Source organism: Hyperolius riggenbachi, chromosome 9 (assembly GCF_040937935.1).
Source record: "Hyperolius riggenbachi isolate aHypRig1 chromosome 9, aHypRig1.pri, whole genome shotgun sequence".
Classification (NCBI taxonomy): Eukaryota; Metazoa; Chordata; class Amphibia; order Anura; family Hyperoliidae; genus Hyperolius; species Hyperolius riggenbachi.
Genome location: NC_090654.1, coordinates 278,816,712 through 278,837,067, shown reverse-complemented (window position 1 = coordinate 278,837,067; position 20,356 = coordinate 278,816,712). Strand labels below are relative to the sequence as shown.

The window sequence follows — 20,356 nt, the reverse complement described above, 5'->3', positions numbered from 1 at the left end:
CAAATGGGGTACACAGATTTCTCCTCCTGTCTGAGTTGGGACTAATGTTGGCCCTAACTATGTAAACAGGGGTTAAGGATCATTGTATTTTGACAATGTATGTATTAAAATGATTTCTGCTGTGGGGGACATGGAGCCTGCCAATAACAAGGGAGGCTACAGACTTGTTCTTTATGTTTCGTTTTTTTCGGTTTTGTGCTTTTAAATTTTAAATTTTAAATATTTTAATTTTGGTTCCTTTTAGCCTATCCTTTTAAAAAAAAGAAAAATATATTTGCGTTTTGCTGTTAGTAATGGAAGTACAATTAGCCATTTCTCCACTAGATGGCATATTTTTGAATCTATACGGAAAGACTTGCGTCCCAGACGCGGTTAAACTGACGCAATAGACGGAGGACATACACATCGTTTTTTCCGCGGTTGTAATGCGGATAGCTGGACGCGATGACGCGTCTCACCCCCGAGTCTGGAGGGGAGGAGCCCGCACTTTAAAAGACGTCGGCGCCCTTGGTGACGTCAGCCCCTGATGAGTCCATTGGACGAAACGCGTAGGGCGGACCCAGGAGCGCTGACGTCACGAGGGTAGCGGGAAACTTGGACGATCACCTTGGAGGAGAGCGGAGTGTCGGGACGCCGGTGCCGCTGCAAACCAGGGGAACGTTATTGGTGGGCTCTGATGCCCGAGATGCTTACATTTCATCTACTCAAGTGAGTGCGCTGGATTGCGCAGGCCATTTCTCGTTTTTAAAATTGGATTACGCTATGTGCATTTATGTTGTTTTACATGTGGATATGTGCAATAAATCTGGAGCCGTTTTCTACCTTTGAACAAGTGTGGAGATTGTGATTGAGAGTTAGCCGCTTGAAGGCCATACGCTAGACCCACCTGGATTCTGAGGTGGTGTCCATCTGGTGAGCTGCTATACTGAAGGGGCTATGACTCACGGAGAGTGGCACATTGTATTTGTTTGTTTTAGGACCATCAGAGGAGCGCTGTCACAACAACGTTGGAAGTATATCGGATTATCGGTGATACTGCAGATCACTTATAATCTGGTATACATCTGTATTCCCAGTGATACTGCAGATCACCGGTAATCAGATCCTCTCTGTGCTTCACCGATCGTTACAGAACGCCAGACCAATAAACAGATGGACGCACGCACTGACCCTCTGACTGTGCTTGCCACTTCGGTGGATACTATCCATCAAGCACTGGGCCAGCACAAAGCTTTAATTGATGCCCTAACAGGCTCTGTGCAAACCCTTCAGACGTCAGTTGATTCGGTGCGATCCCCTCCTAGTGATGACATACGTATGCCCGTACCAGACAAATTTTCCGGCCACAAGTCTGACTTCCGGAATTTTAAGAGTAGAGTGTTATCATATTTCGAGTTGAGACCCCGATCCTCGGGGACTGAGAACCAACGGGTCATTTTTATTAAAACCTTGTTAACTGGTGATTCCCAGTCCTGGGCATACAACCTGCCTCCCACAGATACAGCTCTGACCTCGGTAGAGGAATTTTTTAAGGCCATGGCAGTGATATACGACGACCCTGACCTTGCGGCAACCTCTGAGCGGAAGCTCAAACTTTTGCGGCAAGGCAGAGGCTCGGTCGAGGATTACGCGGCAGAATTTCGTAGGTGGTCAGTTACCGCCAGATTTGACACCTATGCCCTGATGGATTACTTCCTGTCTGGGTTGTCGGAGGAGGTCTCCGACCTAATGTTAACCTTACCCGAGCCCAAGACAGTCGATGAGGCCATCTCATCGGCCATTCGAGTCGACCGTCGGCTACGCCATCAGAGGCAGACTCGGGGCAGTCACCCTGTCAGGGTGACATCTTATGCGGCACTTTCCGCTGCACCCTCAGTAACGACATCTCCGCCTGTTTCTTCCTTTCCGGCCCTGCCTCCACCCGAGCCAATGCAGATTGGTCGATCAAAACTGACCCAGGTGGAGCGAAGGCGGAGAATAGCTGAACAATTGTGCCTGTACTGTGCAGAAGCTGGGCATAGAGTGCGAAACTGCCCTAACAAGCCGGGAAACGAGTCTGCCTAGGAGTAGTGGGGGGTGACACCCTAGGCACACCTTTCTCACCCCAAACAGAGAAAAAATTGCTTCTCCCTTGTACGATTACATGGGAGAATAGGTCTGTAGCCACTGAGGCTTTTATTGATTCTGGCTCAGCGGCTAATTTTATGAACCTTGAATTTGCTCAGGAGTTGGGTATTCCCCTCACTCCAGTAAGTCCCCCCATTCAGGTCACGGCAGTAGACGATTCCCCTCTGCAACGGGATCGTCCCCTGTCACAGACTCCGCAGGTGAAAGTCACGTTAGGGGTACTACATGGGGAACAACTTCAGTTTTTTGTATTGTGTATGTCAACCTCCACTATCATCCTAGGCATGCCGTGGTTACAAGTCCATTCTCCACACATAGACTGGGCTACGGGGCAGGTAACCAGATGGTCCGATCATTGTCACCAACAGTGTTTAGGGAAGGTGACATTGGGTCAGACCAAGATTTGTGCGGAGGGGGTTCCCGAAGAGTATTCTGAGTTCTCTGATGTATTTTGTCCTAAGTCTGCTGATCAATTACCTCCTCATCGCCCGTTCGATTGCCCCATTGATCTCCGTGCTGGTTGTATGCCTCCTAGGGGTCACCTGTATAACTTGTCCGGTCCAGAGAAGATGGCTATGCAGGAATACATTCGTGATAACTTGGCCAAGGGGTTCATCCGGCCCTCCCGGTCGCCTGCTGGGGCCGGTTTCTTTTTCGTTAAGAAGAAAGACGGGGGTCTTCGACCCTGTATTGATTATCGGGGCCTCAATAAAATCACGGTGAAAAATCGCTATCCGTTACCCTTGATAGACGATTTATTCACGCAGGTCACAGCCGCAAAAATCTTCTCTAAGTTGGATCTGAGGGGGGCATACAATCTAATCCGCATTAGAGAGGGCGATAAGTGGAAGACGGCCTTCAACACACCCGACGGGCATTACGAGTACTTAGTGATGCCCTTCGGGTTGTGCAATGCGCCAGCCGTCTTCCAAGAATTAATCAATGAGGTATTCCGGGAGGTATTGGGTAGATTCGTGCTGGTATACCTTGATGATATACTAATCTATTCCAATAACCTCTCCGAGCACAGGGTCCACGTGAAGTTTGTTTTGAACAAATTAAGACAAAAAAGGCTCTATGCTAAGGTGGAAAAGTGTATCTTCGAGGTGACCACTGTCACGTTCCTAGGGTACGTAATTTCCACCTCGGGCCTTTCAATGGATCCTGCCAAGGTCACAGCTGTGTTGGAGTGGCCACAGCCGGTGGGGTTAAAAGCCCTACAAAGATTTTTAGGTTTTGCGAACTATTACAGGAGGTTCATTAAGGGGTACTCCACGTTAGTTGCCCCCCTTACCAGTCTGACGAAAAAAGGGGCGGATACCAACCACTGGTCCCCTGAAGCCGTGGCAGCATTTTCTCTTCTGAAGAAATTATTTTGCTCAGCACCAATTTTGAGGCATGTGGACACGTCCTTTCCCTTTATCGTGGAGGTTGATGCCTCAGAAGTTGGGGTGGTGGCGGTGCTGTCTCAACGATCAGGCTTGCAGGGCTAATTACACCCGTGCGCTTACTTTTCCCGTAGGTTCTCACCTGCAGAAAAAAATTACGATATAGGCAACCGGGAACTTCTGGCCATTAAATTGGCGTTTGAGGAATGGCGCCACTGGTTAGAGGGGGCAGAACACACAATCACAGTTTACACCGACCACAAGAACTTGGAATACATCGAAGGGGCGAAGAGGCTAAGTCCCCGTCAGGCCCGATGGTCTTTATTTTTTACAAGGTTTAGGTTTATAATCACGTACACCCCAGGCAGCAAAAATGTCAAGGCAGATGCCCTCTCCAGGTGTTTTGAACCAGAAACAGCACAGCTGCCCGCTCCTGAGTCCATCATCCCGCGGGAACTAGTGTTAGCCACCACTGAGACTTGGGAGGATTGGGTGGAGGTTTTGGGCCCCTTTCAGCAGGATGTTCCTGAGGGAAAACCCGAAGGGGTTATGTTTATCCCTCTGCCTTTTCGTTTACAAGTCCTGCATCTCTTTCACGCCCATAAGAATGCTGGCCATCCTGGAGCTGCCAGAACGCAGGATCTGATTGCCAGGTGTGCTTGGTGGCCTTCCTTGGCAACAGATTGCAAGGAGTATGTCAGGGAGTGTGCGGTCTGTGCCAAGAGTAAACCCTCCCGGCTGGCATCTGTAGGTAAGCTGCAGCCTTTGCCCACCCCGAGTGAGCCATGGACCCACTTGTCCATGGATTTTGTGGGAGAATTGCCCAGGTCTGAAGGAATGTCGGTCATTTGGGTGGTAGTCGACCGTTTTAGCAAAATGGCCCATTTTGTGCCCCTGAAAGGACTCCCCTCGGCTCAGGAACTGGCCGAGTTGTTCATCATTCACGTCTTCCGGCTGCATGGCATTCCGGAAGACATTGTGTCGGATAGGGGAGTCCAATTTGTGTCTGGATTCTGGAGGAATTTTGCCACCAAATGGGCATGAAATTGTCTTTTTCGTCAGGCTACCACCCACAGACTAATGGGCAGACGGAACGTATCAACCAGTCTTTGGAGCAATTCCTAAGATGTTACGTTGCGGAGGCACAGAGTGACTGGGTAAAATTTTTGCCCTTCGCGGAATTCGCACAAAATAATTTGAAGAATGCCTCATCTGGGTTCTCTCCATTCCAAATTGTGACAGGGAGGTCACCCAAAATTTCCCCTTTTCCAGTTGTCTCTTCTCCATTTCCAACACTAGAGGATTGGCAGAGGTCACTCAGGGACAATTGGGAAGTTGTTAAGGGGAACTTGCAGAAGGCGTTCCAGAGTCAGAAGGGTCAAGCAGACAAGAGACGGTCCGTGGAGTGGAAGTTTCAGCCAGGGGATTTAGTTTGGGTGTCCACACGTCACTTGACCCTGAAGCAGCCTTCTGCCAAACTGGGTCCCAGGTTTGTGGGTCCATTCCCAGTGACCAAAAGAATTAATAACGTCACTTACGCCATTGATCTTCCTGCCAGCATGCGGGGCGTAAGGTCGTTTCATGTGTCCCTACTCAAACCTGCGGTTCATGTGGGTCCTACTCCTCCTCCTCCGGTGATGGTGGAGGACCAACCTGAGTACAAGGTGGAAAAAATATTGGACTCACGCATTGTTCAGAACTCGGTACAATACCTAGTGCATTGGAAGGGGTACGGCATTGAGGAGAGACAATGGGTACCGGGGACTCGTATGCATGCGGATGAGTTAAGAAGGGAATTTCACGCTTTACATCCAGAGAAGCCGGGTAGGAGTTGTCCGGAGTCCACTCCTCGGGAGGGGGGTACTGTGAAGAAGCGCGGAAAAGCCGCCGTCCCTCAACGTGAGGCGGCTGTTTCCGCGTCCAGCATGGCGTCACAACGCGGAAAAACTGCCGCATAGGCAGGGCGGCGGAATCCACATTGGGAACGGCGGAATCCGCATTAGGAACGGCGGATTTCGCATCGGGAGTGGCGGAATCCACATTGGAACGGGATACATTGCAAGACAGTACTCTTGTGGCTGGGACTGATAGTCCACCTAGATTCAGAGTGACACGCGCGCGCGCACAGAGGCTGAGCTTAAATAACAGCCAGAAGGGAGTCAGCTAACCAGGCGGGTCAGCTGACATTTTCCACCACTCTCATTGGTCCAGCAATTAGGGAGGTCCTGGAAAGGTCCTTGTGTATATATACCACTGGCTGTTCACTTGCTCCTTGTCTGGCGTGCGATCACATACGTGGGAGCACCCAGATCCGTAGTCAGATCCGTAAGTGTGCCAGGACCAGCTGGAGCTGTAATCCTACACTTAGCTAGATTCTGTTGATAGCTAAAGTACTAGTTTGATTGTGATTATCTGTTATGACCCTTTGCCTGCCTTGACTATCCTCCTGAACTCTGATCTTGCACCCCGATATTTCTGATACTCTGTTGCCGAACCCCGGCTCGTTCCTAGACTCCGCCTCTGCCTCCTGATTTTGTACCTCGATATATCTGATACCCTGTTGCCGAACCTCGCCTGTACTTTGACTCTGCCTTTGCCTCCTGATCTTGTACTTTGTCTGTCCGTGTGTGTACGACCTGGCTTGTCCGACCTCGAGAACCGACCTTACTCTTGGAGGCGGTTCCCCGTCCTGTCAGTGACATCTCCTCCTGAGTGTCACTTTCAGACAATCCTTCCTACTCTCAGCCTGACTCCTCCCGTCTTGGAGAGCTCAGGTCTGTGGAAGGAATCTGTGCAGTACTCCTTGCTGCACTGAGGCCTAGTCTTCTAAGTGTTACTGTTACACCAAACACCACACTCTACTCAGGTGAACAGAGGTTAGCTAGTATATCGGATTATCGGTGATACTGCAGATCACTTATAATCTGGTATACATCTGTATTCCCAGTGATACTGCAGATCACCGATAATCAGATCCTCTCTGTGCTTCACCGATTGTTACAAGAAGACAGCGGAGACCGGGGGACTGGCGCCGGCCGGACCAGGTAATGTATGAGGGGGGGGGGGGGGGGGGAGGCAGCGGCAGCTCCACAGATTGTGAATCGGTTCCATAGTGAAATCGATTCACAGTCTGTTTGCAGTAAAGGCAGCCATACGATCCCTCTCTGATCAGATTCGACCAGAGAGGGTTGTATCTGTTGGTCGATCTGATAGCAAATCGACCAGTGTATGGCCACCTTTAGAGATCTCACCTTACCTTAAGGACAGAAGAGTTAACTTTAGGTTTGCCTGAGGTCAAACGTTTCCTGAATACTACAAGCCTTATCACCATGGTGATAACTCTAGAAATGTTATTAAAGACAGGAGATAAGCTTAGTGAATTGAGGACATTACCGACAGGTTTTGGGTTAGTCCATCTCTTCATGGGGGATTCTCAGCATGTCCTTGATTCTTTATATAGACATTCCTTAAAAAGATTTATACAGAGATGCTGGCCAGGCACCATGCTCGCTGCACACTATTTTGGCAGTTGGACGGAGCAGCTACCATTCACTAAGTGCTTTTAAAAATAAAGAGAACCCTCATGAGAAGATGGGCTAGTCTAAAGTCTGTCGGTAATGTCAGATTTCTACTTCTTATTGTAAGAGACAGAAACATAAGAGAGAAGTCATTTATGGTTTATTTTACTCAGAAAGAAATGTACTTCTTATTTGTATGTGTTTTAAATTTTAAGATTTTTGCGACACTTCCTCTTTAAGCAGAGGGAGGAGCCTAAGTCAGCTGTACCTCCCCTCGCACACCCTGCAGTGCCCAAGTAAGTGGGATAAAAAATGAGGTTCAGATGAGTTTTGAAAACCAGCAGGTCATGTGACTGAAAAAAAAAGTAAAAGAATCTAGCTTGTTTACAGCCTCCCCCAATACATCATCAAAAGATCTGGAGAACCGGATCATCTCAACCAAGAGTAGGCCAAGCGCATTGCTCTCCTTACCCCGCCCACCCAAAACCGCTCCATTGTGCCCCGCAGGATCATCCGTCCTACCGCTTTCCAGAGCGGGATTGTCCACCAGCGACTAGGCAGGTGCTTGGGGCATAGCGGGTAGGGATGGTTGGGATTGGCAATTTCCGCCATTGCCGATTACCGCTACTGCTTTCCACATTCCGATGTGGATTTTCGTGGAAATTTCCGCCGACAACATTGATTTTCTCAAAAAATACAAGGTCTTTTTGAAAGACTTTTTATTCGTCTTATTCCCACTTTTCTTCTTAACATACCCTGAAAATTTGGTGTTTCTAGAACCTATGGGGGCTTTGCTGTCTAAAGCCGGTGGCATACGTCATATTGGTAATGCGGATTTTCCGCATTTTACATTGCAATCAATGGCTGCTGACTTTAGCGGTTAATAGCAAAGCACCCGTAGATGCTAAAAACACCAAATTTTCAGGGTTTGTTAAAGGAGTACTGTAGTGAGAGGTATATGGAGGCTGCCATATTTATTTCCTTTTAAGCAATACCAGTTGCCTGGCAGGCCTGCTGATCTATTTGGCTGCAGTAGTGTCTGAATCACACCAGAAACAAGCATGCAGCTAATCTTGTCATATCTGTCAAAATTGTCAGAAACACCTGATCTGCTGCATGCTTGTTCAGGGACTATGGCTGAAAGTATTAGAGGCAGAGGGTCAACAGGATAGCCAGGCAGCTAGTATTGCTTAAATGGAAATAAATATGGCAGCCTCCATACAGTTCTCCTTTAAGCAGAAGAGGGGGAACAAGAGGAATAAAAAATCATACAAAAAGACCTTGTGCTTTTTGAGAAAATCAATTTTAAAGTCGGTGGAAATTTTCGTTGCGATTTCCGCTAAAATCCACATACCGCACTTTTATTTCCGATGCGGAAATGCAATTTCCAATCGGAGCAACCTTACTAGTAGGTGTCAAGGGGGCCACCTGCCTGGCCCTTTCCATAGCAGTCACAATTGCTGCACGTAACATTTTTCACGCATATGCGTTCATCATTAATCTGGGCATAACCTTATTCGATGTGGAAACATTTGATATCTCTATTAGAAATGAGATCAGCTCTCAGCAGAGACCCAATCTAAAGCTGCCCATTAACATGTCAGTGTTTGGCCATTGTAAAAGCTTTCCTTTCCCTAATTTACACTCTAAGATGTATCCCTGGTGGTGACATCTTTAGTCCTGCCAGGTGATTAGTGTAGAATGTTCGTTACTGAGAGTTCTATGCACAGAGGGAGATACTGGTTGCTTGGCAGTTGGACAAAGCCGCTACTTCCTGCAATGAGGTTCACAGACAGCAAACAGTCAGGACCATGGTCATGACATCACACGGTGGGAGGGGTTTCACCACAATATCAGCCATACAGAGCCCCCTGATGGTCTGTTTGTGAAAAGGAATAGATTTCTCGTGGGAAAGGGGGTATCAGCTACTGACTGGGATGAAGATCAATCCGAGGTTAAAGTTCCTCTTAAACTTGTATGGCCATGTTTGCACCTTGTTTTGTAAGTTGAACAAGTAGATTTCTCCTGAGTTAATACAATTAATTAATTTGTCGTTAGACATCCAACATGCCAGCCATTTGCAAGCCCGTCACGGGTCAGGTATTCGCAGCGTTAACCACAGGAAACTGGAGGAGATAAGCAATATACTACTTACAGATCATTTTACCTCTCTGCGCAGTACGGCGGTGGCAGCCAGCGCTGATCGCTTACAGGGGACGGGCAGGGAAATCGATGATTATACACTTACAGTCCAATTTGGCAGTCCCTGCGTTTCCAGAAGGATTATGGTTTAGTGTGCGCTCCTTTTGTTAAATGTTCTTGTTCGCTAGCCGCATCGCTGTAATGGCCGCTACGGATCTGAGCCAGGTGTCCCTTCATTTTAAAAAATATTGCGGCAAAATAAACACGCTTTTCTGAATATTTCACCATTTCCTTACCAGATGTCTCTGGCCCCTTAAAGAGAAACTGTAACCAAGAATTGATCTTCATTCCAATCAGTACCCAACACCCTCTTTCCCGTGAGAAATGTTTTCCTTTTATCAAACGGATCATCAGGGGGCTCTGTGTGGCTGATACTGTGGTGAAACCCCTCCCACAGTGTGATGTCAGGACCATGGTTCTGACATCACACTGTGGGAGCCTTGTTGCATTGTGGGAAATAACAGCTGTTTCCAACTGCCAAAAAAAGCAAGCAGCAGCTTCTTCCACTGACATCACCTGCCAGCAGTAAAAATGTCACCTTGTGATAAATGTCAGAATGTAAATCAGGGAGAGGAAAGATTTGACAATGGGCAAACACTGACTAAATTATTTATAAATAATTATTGTAAAAATGAAGCACTTATTTTATTACATTAAGGAACGGAGCTCACCAACGTCATGCCGCACAGACCTATCTTTCTCGCCATTCGCTCTCCCATCGCTGCAGCCCACTCACTCTGGTGACAGCAGAGCTACGTGAGCCGTTCAGGAGCCAATTTCATTGGCTGCTGACCTTGTGATCGCTGTGAGCCAATCTCATCCAGTCACGGTGATCACAGGGTCAGGAGCCAATGAAATCGTCTCCTGACCGGCTTACGGAGCTCTGCTGTCATACAGAGTGAGTGGGCTGTAGCAATGGGAGAGCGGCGCAGACGGCTGTAGCGACGGGAGCGTGCGGTGTGGTAATTGAGAGCTACGCCCTTGCAGGCATAAAAGGTCCTAAACTCAGCATAGATTTCAATTACCAAGGTCCAGAAGCGGTTAAAGAGGCCCTGTAGTGACATATAGCAGAATGCAGTAAAGAGGCCCTGTAGTGACATATAGTAGAATGCAGTAAAGAGGCCCTGTAGTGACATATAGTAGAATGCAGTAAATTATTCAGGATACCCACTTTTACGATAATTATCCTGGTTTCAAGATCAGAAACACTTCCCGTATCTACAGATAACAGTGGATTGGTATGTAGCCTTTCCCTCACAGCAGTGGTCCTCAAACTAAGGCCCGCGGGCCAAATGTGGCCCCCTGAGGCTTTTTTTACCGGCCCCTCCCACACAAAATCTATTACTTATAGATGCGGTCAGCTACCTCTTTAAATATTGGTGGTCTGCATATAGAATAGCAGTGCGGGCACCACCCATCCACATGGAAGCCAGAAAGCAGTAATTTGCTGGTTTCCAATCAAATTTCACATCAGGTAACACTGCTGTCCAATTGGATTGCAGGTTGTCACCTGGATATGCTTCACTGTCTGGCCCGCAAAGACTTCTACATCATTTTATGTGTGTTCTGGCCCCCCCCCCCCAGCAGTCTGAAGTATGTTGACCCCGCCCTCAACTCAAAACGTTTGGGGACCCTTGCCTCACAGTATTGTTTAGCCTAGGCTGTTTAGCTATGCGGAATTCTCCCAGAGCATTCTGGGACACCAGGTGTTATTTTCACTGGCTTCGGAGTTCTCAGAAACAAACATTCTGCAGAGCTGCACCTGACAGGACTGTGATAAATGGGAATGTTGCTTGCACACCCCGCTCCGGCCCGTACCCGTACTAGTTTCATTCATACAAAGAACGGCATTCTACATCAATGTCCCGGTCAAATACCCATCAGGAATGGCCTGTGCTTTAATAGATTTTTAGTAAGTTCAATGTTTCTATCAGATCTAACGTCTAATCAGTTAAACACATTGTATAGCGTACTTTATGCGTAGCTTTTACTGTAAGGAGGAAGTATTTGAAGTTTATTGAAATCACATGGTAATGTTTTAAGAGGGGTACTTGGGCAAGACCAAATACTGTAACGATGTTGAGAAATGCTGCACTAGAATATCTGACTCAGAGGTCATCAGGCCTAAATACTCCACCACAGTCAACAAAAAGTGACACCTCACAAACACTCCACTCTCTAATACCCTCTCGAGATCATCCTGGAGAGGAAATTATTTTCTTGAGAAATTCCGCAGGAGCAGGGGGAGGAGCCTGAGCTGGCTAATTAAACTAAAATTTCCCACCCCTTCCCTTTAGTCACAAATTTAAAGAGGAACTGTAACCCCTTTCCCATGAGACATCTTTACCTTTTCTCAAATAGATCATCAGGGGGGACTGTGTGGCTGATATTGTGGTGAAACCCCTCCCACTGTGTGATGTCATGACCATGGTCCTAACAGTTTCCTGTCTTTGAGCCTTGTTGCATTATGGGAAATGAAAGCTGTTTCCAACTGCCAAACATGCAATATCCCCCTCTGTGCATATGTATATCTATAAAAAAAACAACCTTTTTAGCCTATTGCATTGTTAGGGGGTGTGGTTTTACTTAATGGCAGTTGGTACTGTCTAGTTTTTTTTTATGTCTGCCAGTAGTAAAGATGATGACATGCAGGCTCATGGTGGATCATTCTCACTCTGCAATGTAGTGATTTATTTTTTGCCCTTTTTGCTTAAAGAGACTCCGTAACAAAAATTGCATCCTGTTTTTTATCATCCTACAAGTTCCAAAAGCAATTCTAATGTGTTCTGGCTTACTGCAGCACGTTCTACTATCACCATCTCTGTAATAAATCAACTTATCTCTCTCTTGTCAGACTTGTCAGCCTGTGTCTGGAAGGCTGCCAAGTTCTTCAGTGTTCTGTGATGCATCTCCCCCCTCCAGGCCCCTCTCTGCACACTGCTGTGTGTTATTTAGATTAGTGCAGCTTCTCTCTGCTCTATTATCTTTTACAAGCTGGATAAATCCTCCTCTGAGCTGGCTGGGCTTTCACATACTGAGGAATTACATACAGGCAGAGCTGTCTGCACTCTGCAGGAAGAAACAGCCTGACACTTCAGTGGATGAGAGCTGAAGGGGGAAAGAAACTCACAAATGATCTCTTGAGATTCAAAAGGAAGGCTGTATACAGCCTGCTTGTGTATGGATGTATTTTCTATGTGTGGACATACTATACATCAACCTACTTCCTGTTTTGGTGGCCATTTTGTTTGTTTATAAACAAACTTTTTAAAACTGTTTTTAACCACTTTTAATGTGGCGGGGAGCGGCGAAGTTGTGACAGAGGGTAATAGGAGATGTCCCCTAACACACTGGTATGTTTACTTTTGTGCGATTTTAACAATACAGATTCTCTTTAAAGAGAAACTGTGACGAAGGATTGAACTTCATGCCAATCAGTAGCTGATACCCCCTTTTACATGAGAAATCTTTTCCTTTTCTCAAACAGATCATCAGGGGGCGCTGTATGACTGATATTGTGGTGAAACCCCTCCCATAGTGTGATGTCAGGACCATGGTGCTGACATATAACTGTAAGAGCCTTGTTGCATTGTGGGAAATAACAGCTCTTTTCAGCTGCCAAAAACGCAAGCAGCAGCTACTTCCACTGACATCACCTGCCAGCAGTAAAAATGTCACCATATGATGTCAGAATGTAAATCAGGGAGGGGAAAGATTTTACAATGGGCAAACACCGACTAAATCATTTATACAGAAGTATTGTGAAAATGAAGCACTTCTGTTCATTACGTTATTTTCACTGGAGTTCCTCTTTAAGTTCCTTTTTAAAGGACTACCGTTACTATTATGAAAAATTGTAAAATTTAAAGTACACGTGTACACATATTAGAAGTACATTTCTCTCAGCATAAAATGCACTAGTCCATCTTCTCATGAGGGATTCTCTGAGTTCCCTTTATTGTCAAAAACACCTACAGAATGTCAGTTACTCATTCCAACTACCAGAATATTGCGCAAGCGAGTAATCAGGCTGGCTGACATCTTTGTATAGATACCTTCCATGAAGTGCTTTTGTAAAGAATAAAAGAGAATCCCCCATCAGGATATGGACTTGTCCAAAACCTGTCAAACCTGTCACAACAGCAACATAGAGGAAAAGTAATTTAATTGTGTATTTTAATCTGGAAAAAAATGTACTTACAGGTATGTGTACACGTTTTAAAAATTCCGTTCCGTACGTATTGATGGATCGCTCCTAGGATGCGGTAAGATTGGTAACATGAAGGGCTACTGACTTTCATGTTACCGTTCACATTAGACAAAGCGTTCCAGGGAATTACGTTGTAACACATCTGGGAACTTTTAATCGTAGGGCACAAGCATTTTCCCGTGGGGTGAATTAGAACTAAAGTCGCTAATCAGCGTTGCACCGCAACTTCTCGACTCAACGCCGTGTGTCATAACATGTGCAGGAAATCGGGTTCATGCATGCATTAGCTAGTGTGGAAGAGCTGCTCAACACACACCATACAATCTTGGTTGTACAGATTTACCAAATCTATGTAGTATAAGGGCCAACAGATTGAAAATACCATGAATGATTGATTGGATAAGCTCTTATACTACATGAAAGTGGTAAGATTGTACAACCAAGATTGTATGGTGTGTGTTGAGCCTTAGGCCCAGTGCACACCGGGCGGATCCGCCGGCCAAATCCGCTTGTAAATCCGCGTGGCTAATGTATCTCTATGGGCTGGTGCACACCGGCGGATTGAGGTTTTTAGCAAGCCGCAAACGTGCCTCCTGCTGCACGTTTGCGGTTTGCTTAAAACCTCAAACCGCCGGTGTGCACCAGCCCATAGAGATACATTAGCCACGCGGATGCGGCCGGCGGATCACATACAAAATCCGCTCGGTGTGCACCCAGCAAATATCAGCTCTCTGCTCCCAAAACCGCTAGCGTTTTGACGATCTGCTAGCGGTTTTGGTGTGCACTGGGCCTAAATGACATCTTCTGCAGCACTGTACACATGAGTACATAGTCATGTCACTGACTGTCCTCGGAGGAGCTCACAATCTAATCCTACTATAGTGATAGTGTAATGCTCCTACCATATTATTATTATGTATTTATATAGCACTGACATCTTCTGCAGCACTTTACAGAGAACATAGTCATGTCACTGACTGTCCTCAGAAGAGCTCACAATCTAATCCTACCATAGACATAGTCTAATGTCCTACCATATTATTATTATGTATTTATATAGCACTGACATCTTCTGCAGCACATTACAGAGTACATAGTCGTGTCACTGACTGTCCTCAGAGGAGCTCACAATCTAATCCTACCATAGTCATATGTCCATCATAGTCTAGGGCCAATTTAGAGGGAAGCCAATTAACCTATCTTTTGGATATGGAAGGACACCAGAGTGCCTGGAGGAAACCCGCACAGTCACATGGAGAACATACAAACTCCATGCAGTCTCCTGCCTCGGATTTGAACCGGGGACCCAGCACTGCAAGGCGACATTGTTGCATTCAGAGTCTTTGCAGTAAGCTTGCTCCCTCTCTCCCTCCTGATTCGCCTGGTGTTAGAAGAGTTACACAACTCTTCTGTGCTGGCTCCTGCGTGAGGCATGACACCTCTGATTGTTTCCCCCGACAGCGCCTGTACTTTCTGTTGTTCCCGCCTGTGATTCATCGAGACACGTGGAGAGAGTGGCAGCATCAGCGTGGGACTGCTGCATTCACTACTGCATCACAATGGATGTTTATTGAGACGAGAGTGGGGTATTTCACGTCTAACCATGTGTGGGGGAGCCGTGTTACATATCTGTACGGGGGAAACGACACCTCTGCCGCAGGGGCGACGCCACAATACACTCCTCTCCTAATTATCTATAGAGATGGCCACGCACATTGCAATCTGATTGTGTCACTCTCACCGGTGACTGTGTATTGTGAGGGCCAAGAGATCCATGCAGGAGCTGAAGAGATTAAACATACATACTTTATAAAGGCAGCCATGCTTGGTTCGGCTGAACTAGGGTTAGGGGATAAAAGCAGACCTGAACTCAGAACTTCCTCTCTGCTTTAAAAGATAAGCAACAGCATAATGACCTTTAAAGAAAAACATTTCTTTGTTACAGCTGATAGAAGCAGTAGAGTGTTGTACTGTGTTAGCCATCAGTAAAAGCACAAAGTTTTGAATCAGGATGAGACCAAACTGTAGATGAAGATTTAAATAAGGATTACAATTTCTTGTGCCGATATGAAAGGTTTTAAATTAGACAATCCTTTTATTTTTTAATTTCTTGTATCATATTTCCTTTTGAATTCTTGTGCTGGTGAGAAGAAGAATTTTAAATTATACAATTTGCTATAAAGGAAACCAGATATCTAATAAAAATGTTTTAGACATACCTGGGACTTCCTCCAGCCCCATAAGCTCCGATCGCTCCCACGCCGGCGTCCTCCACTGCCCGCAGCTCCGGTACCGGGTCCCGTTAGTTCGGCCAGTTGCGGCCAGTTTGCACAAGAGAAGTGCGCCCTCTACGTATCTCCAGCGCCTGCCGGAGAGATGCGTAGAGAGCGCACTTCCTCTTGCGCAGACTGGCCGCGACTGGCTGAAGTGACGGTACCCGGTACCGGAGCTACAGGCAGCGGAGGACGGCAGCGTGGGAGCGATCGGAGTTTATGGGACTGGAGGAAGCCCCAGGTATGTCTAAAACATTTTTTTTTTTTGTTAGGTCTCTGGTACGCTTTAAAGAGAAACTCCGACCAAGAATTTAACTTTATCCCAATCAGTAGCTGATACCCCCTTTTGCATGAGAAATCTATTCCTTTTCACAAACAGACCATCAGGGGGTGCTGTATGACTGATATTGTGGTGAAGCCCCTCCCACAAGAAACTCTGAGGACCATGGTACTTCTGGCAGTTTCCTGTCTGTGAACCTTGTTGCATTGTGGGAAATAGCTGTTTACAGCTGTTTCCAACTGCCAAAAAAGCATGCAGCAGCTACATCACCTGCCAGCAGTAAAAATGTCACCATGTAATAAATATCAGAATGTAAATCAGGGATTTAGAAGATTTTACAATGGGCAAACACTGACTAAATCATTTATACAGCATTATTGTAAAAATGAAGCACTTTTTTTATTACATTATTTTCACTGGAGTTCCTCTTTAAGTAATACTGGGACCACACCTGTCCATGCTAAAAGTGCGTGCTTTTATCACATGTACCACGTGTTTCTGTGTGTTTAAAGGACACCTAAAGTGAGAGGGATGTGGATTCTGACATATTTATTTCCTTCGAACAATGCACATTGCCTGACTGTCCTGCTGATCCTCTGCCTCTAATACTTATAGCCATAGACCCTGAACAAGCAAACAAGTAATCAGATCCCTGCTAATGTAAGATTCTTGTTCCTCTTTATCACCCCTGCAGCTCCGGACAAGATATTCAGGGAACGAGTGTCGTGGCCAATCTGCCGGTGCTCATCCGCCAGAACCCTTCGGAAACGCTGCGGAGAGTGGTGCCAAAAGTCAGAGTAAGTCTTTGATGTTGTCCTAACCTCCTTGTCGATTTGAAGAAGGCTAAAAGCAAAAACGCTGATCTCTGAAGTGAACCTGTCACATCACAAATTTAAAGTCCATCATCAGGTGCTGCAATGCAGTGCAAAAGCTCAAGCACTACTTCACTCACATTTTAGCAATTTTCACTGTGACCTGATATGACCCAGGAGACGGCTGCAATTCTTTAGCAGCTAATACCAATAGGAATTTTAGAAATAGCTCAGCTTTGCTGGAACCCATACGCTTATACACACGGAAGAGAACTGTCACCTACAGGTTCGGAATTCAAACCCTCGAGTCAACATTTTGGAGACGAGTGCCGTACAGACATGTCGCTAGCCTACAGACTAGTGACGTGTACCAACAACAGAAGCATGTGGCTGGCATTAAATGCAGTGGATTGGCAGCAATATGTAAGATCCAGGTCTCAGGACTGTGCACATCGGTTAAAGATTCATCAATCTCCAATGTTAGATAAAGCAAAGTCCAGGCACTAGTCCATCTACTAAAAGTTATACCTCATTATTTCATCCTGAAAACAGACCTGAACTCAGAACTTCCTCTCTGCCCTAAAAGATAAGCAACAGTACAATGGCCTTTAAAGAACAAGCGACACCCATGCTAACCTAGAAATAAAGAACACATATATAAGTAGGTAAATACTACTTCTACTTACATAACATATATATTGTGCTATCCACATACTGATTCCTGTGAATTTTATAAAGGAAAAGCAGAAAATCCTATTCTAGGCAGTGGCCATTTTGCCAAGCTAATGCTGACATCATATCCTCCCTGACTCTTGTTTCCCCCCTCCCTTCTCTTGCTCAATGTGTATTCATTAGCTGCCCTCCTCCCAGAGTCTTCAGGCACTCCCACTGAGGTGTATACTAGGAACTACACTGTCTTAACCTCCAATCACTGAGTCACCTCAGCCTTGCTTGTAAACACAAGTGAGCAGAGGTGTTTCAGATAAGAAAGCTAGGCAGGGAAATAAATGGAAGAGGAGGAATATATTATAGATAAAAAGAACTCCCAGCATTCAACTCTTTGGCACTGTTTGGCACTAGGGCCAGTGCTCCTAAAGTATGTGATAACTACAAACCATAACAGCAGAAAAAGTTTAGCAAGTTTTGAATGCAGGATTAGCATCTTTATCACTTAATACACTCAGACCAGTTGCTGTTGATATTAGATTTTTATGGTGACAATACCGCTTTAAAGAAAAACATTTCTTTGTTACAGCTGATACAAATCCTGCAGTAAATATGCAGTGTGTCTACTTCCTGCTCTCATGAAAGCAGACAAAAGGGTTAACACCCTGTGCTTACAAATTAGCTGCTCTGCCATGGCAGCCGGCTGACACAGCTGAGAGATCAAATGACACTTGTGCTTAGTCACAGATGAGGAGGAATTAGACAGACTAAACTCTCTAAATACATACAGGATGCATTTCTCTATGTTTTCCTTCTGTCCTGGGCAAGAGTTCAGGTCCACTTTAATGTGAGACTTTATGCAGCTTCTGGAAGCTGAGCTTCCTCTTCCTCTGCCAGGAACTGTCAATTCTCACTATAAATAAAGCAATAATATTATAGTGCAGGCGCCGCGCGCTGCCAGGAGGTAATTGCAATAATCCTCTAGTTTAGTACGGCGCACCTGGAGCTCCCTGGCAACCCTCATTAGAAGAGGACCTGTTCTTTCCTGTCTTGGAACTAATCCCTGCTCCTCCCGGCACCGCGACCTGTCCCCAGCAGCAGCAGCCGTCCGCATCGTGAGCCTGGCTGTCTCCTGCTTTGTGACTTGTACAATTATAAATGATTTTTTTTTTTTGTAAAGACAACTCCAGCTAAAAAAGTAAGCAGCTAAAATCTGAAAGAACTAGTCCATCTCCTCATGGGGGATTTGCACGGTTTTGTTTGTTTTCAAAAGCATTTCCTGAACAGCAGTTGCTAAGTCAAACTGCCATGAGGCCCCATTCACACTTGAGCGTTTTGCCGGCGATTTCGGCAAAACGCTCAAACGCTAGCGCTTTTGTAAGCGCTAGTGTAATTAAACCCTATGGGCTTGTTCTTACTTGGGCGATTTGCACAAATCGCCCAAACCGCAAACGCGTCGTCTGCACCATTTTCAGGCGATTTCCTGGCAATCACATTTCAGTACTATAGAAAAATCACTCACGCAAATGTTTTGCGCTTCCAAGTGTGAATGAGGCCTAAGGGAGGCCGGCTGGTATCTTACTATTTCGGTATTTAGACTTAGCAACTGCCACTCAGGAAACGCTTTGGAGAACAAAGAAAACCCTGAGAATCCCCCATGAGGAGATGGACTAGTCTGAAACGATTTTAGCTGCTTACTTTTTCGCTGGAGTGGACCTTTAAGCCTGTGACTATTAAAGGAAACACGAGGTGAAAATAAACTGATGAGATAAACAGTTGTATCTATCCTCCTCCTCCTAAAAATGACCTTTTTTTAAGATATCCCACAGTTTTATTTTATTTTTAAATCTGCTTTTTAGGTTTTTACTCTTTCATTGTCTCTGCTCAATGACACATTCATTGAAGTATTCCAGAGCTAAAATCTATGAACTATTGACCCTTTTTAGCTCTTTCCTGCTCTCAGAAGCCATTTTCTGCCAGAAAGGTGTTTTATGGCTGTAATTCCTTATCACTGAGAGTTACGCTATAGTCCCACAGAAACTGCCAGTTGCATACCTGATTACTCTTTCAGGCAGAGAAAGAAAAAAAGGAACACAGCATAGTTATTTGTGTGCTAGGCACTGTACATACATACATGTCTATCTCATCATGTCACACGTCACCTTGTGTATCCTTTATTTGTGGCGCTTCCCTTTCATTTGAGTTCCCATTTTTATGTCTTTATATTTTTTGACCACTAGATGTCCCCACACTATTCTGTGTTCATGTACACAGGAAGTGTAGTGTATGTGTATTTACCTTTAGTATGACACGGCATCTCGCTGATGCCGGTGATCATTAGTTACAGGCACTTTGATCGGCTTTTGGGAGCACATGTTCCCAGTCACCAGTGCTTTACACGATGGCATCGGGAACGCAGAGGTACATATATATACACCCCTGCAAGCAAAGTTTTAACGACTTTACCACCCGCGGTACGAATTTCTCCGTCCCTTTTTCCCCCCTAAAAAACCAAGGGACGGAGAAATTTGTACCTTCCGTGCTACCGCCGCTGTCCGCGCTCCCGCCGCTCATGCGCGCGCTCCCGCCTCTCGTGCACGCTGCCGCCCGCTCGCCCGGAGAACAATGAACGGGAAAATCCATTCCCGTTCCTTGATCTAAGCCCCCGCAGTGATCTGCTGCTTCCCAGCCTCCTACTGCTTCCGGAAGGACGCTTACAGGTCGCATGTAAACAAACTCACTGTAGCCATCTTGTGGCCAAATAGTGAAACTACACCCTAAAGCATTTTACATATACAAATACATTACTTTTACACAATAAATTAATTCATTACCTCCCACACTCCCCAAAAAAATACAATTAAAAAAAAACATAAATAG

General features: G+C 45.8%; 1 protein-coding gene across 1 annotated transcript in view; it reads left to right on the top strand.

Moving 5' to 3' along the window:
* Positions 1–20,356, top strand: part of PPP4R4 (protein phosphatase 4 regulatory subunit 4) — a 215,337-nt gene that overhangs the window by 112,575 nt on the left and 82,406 nt on the right. The window contains exon 3 of the mRNA XM_068254652.1: positions 16,693–16,795. Coding sequence (XP_068110753.1) covers positions 16,693–16,795 — 103 coding nt within the window. The remainder of the gene's footprint in view (positions 1–16,692; positions 16,796–20,356) is intronic.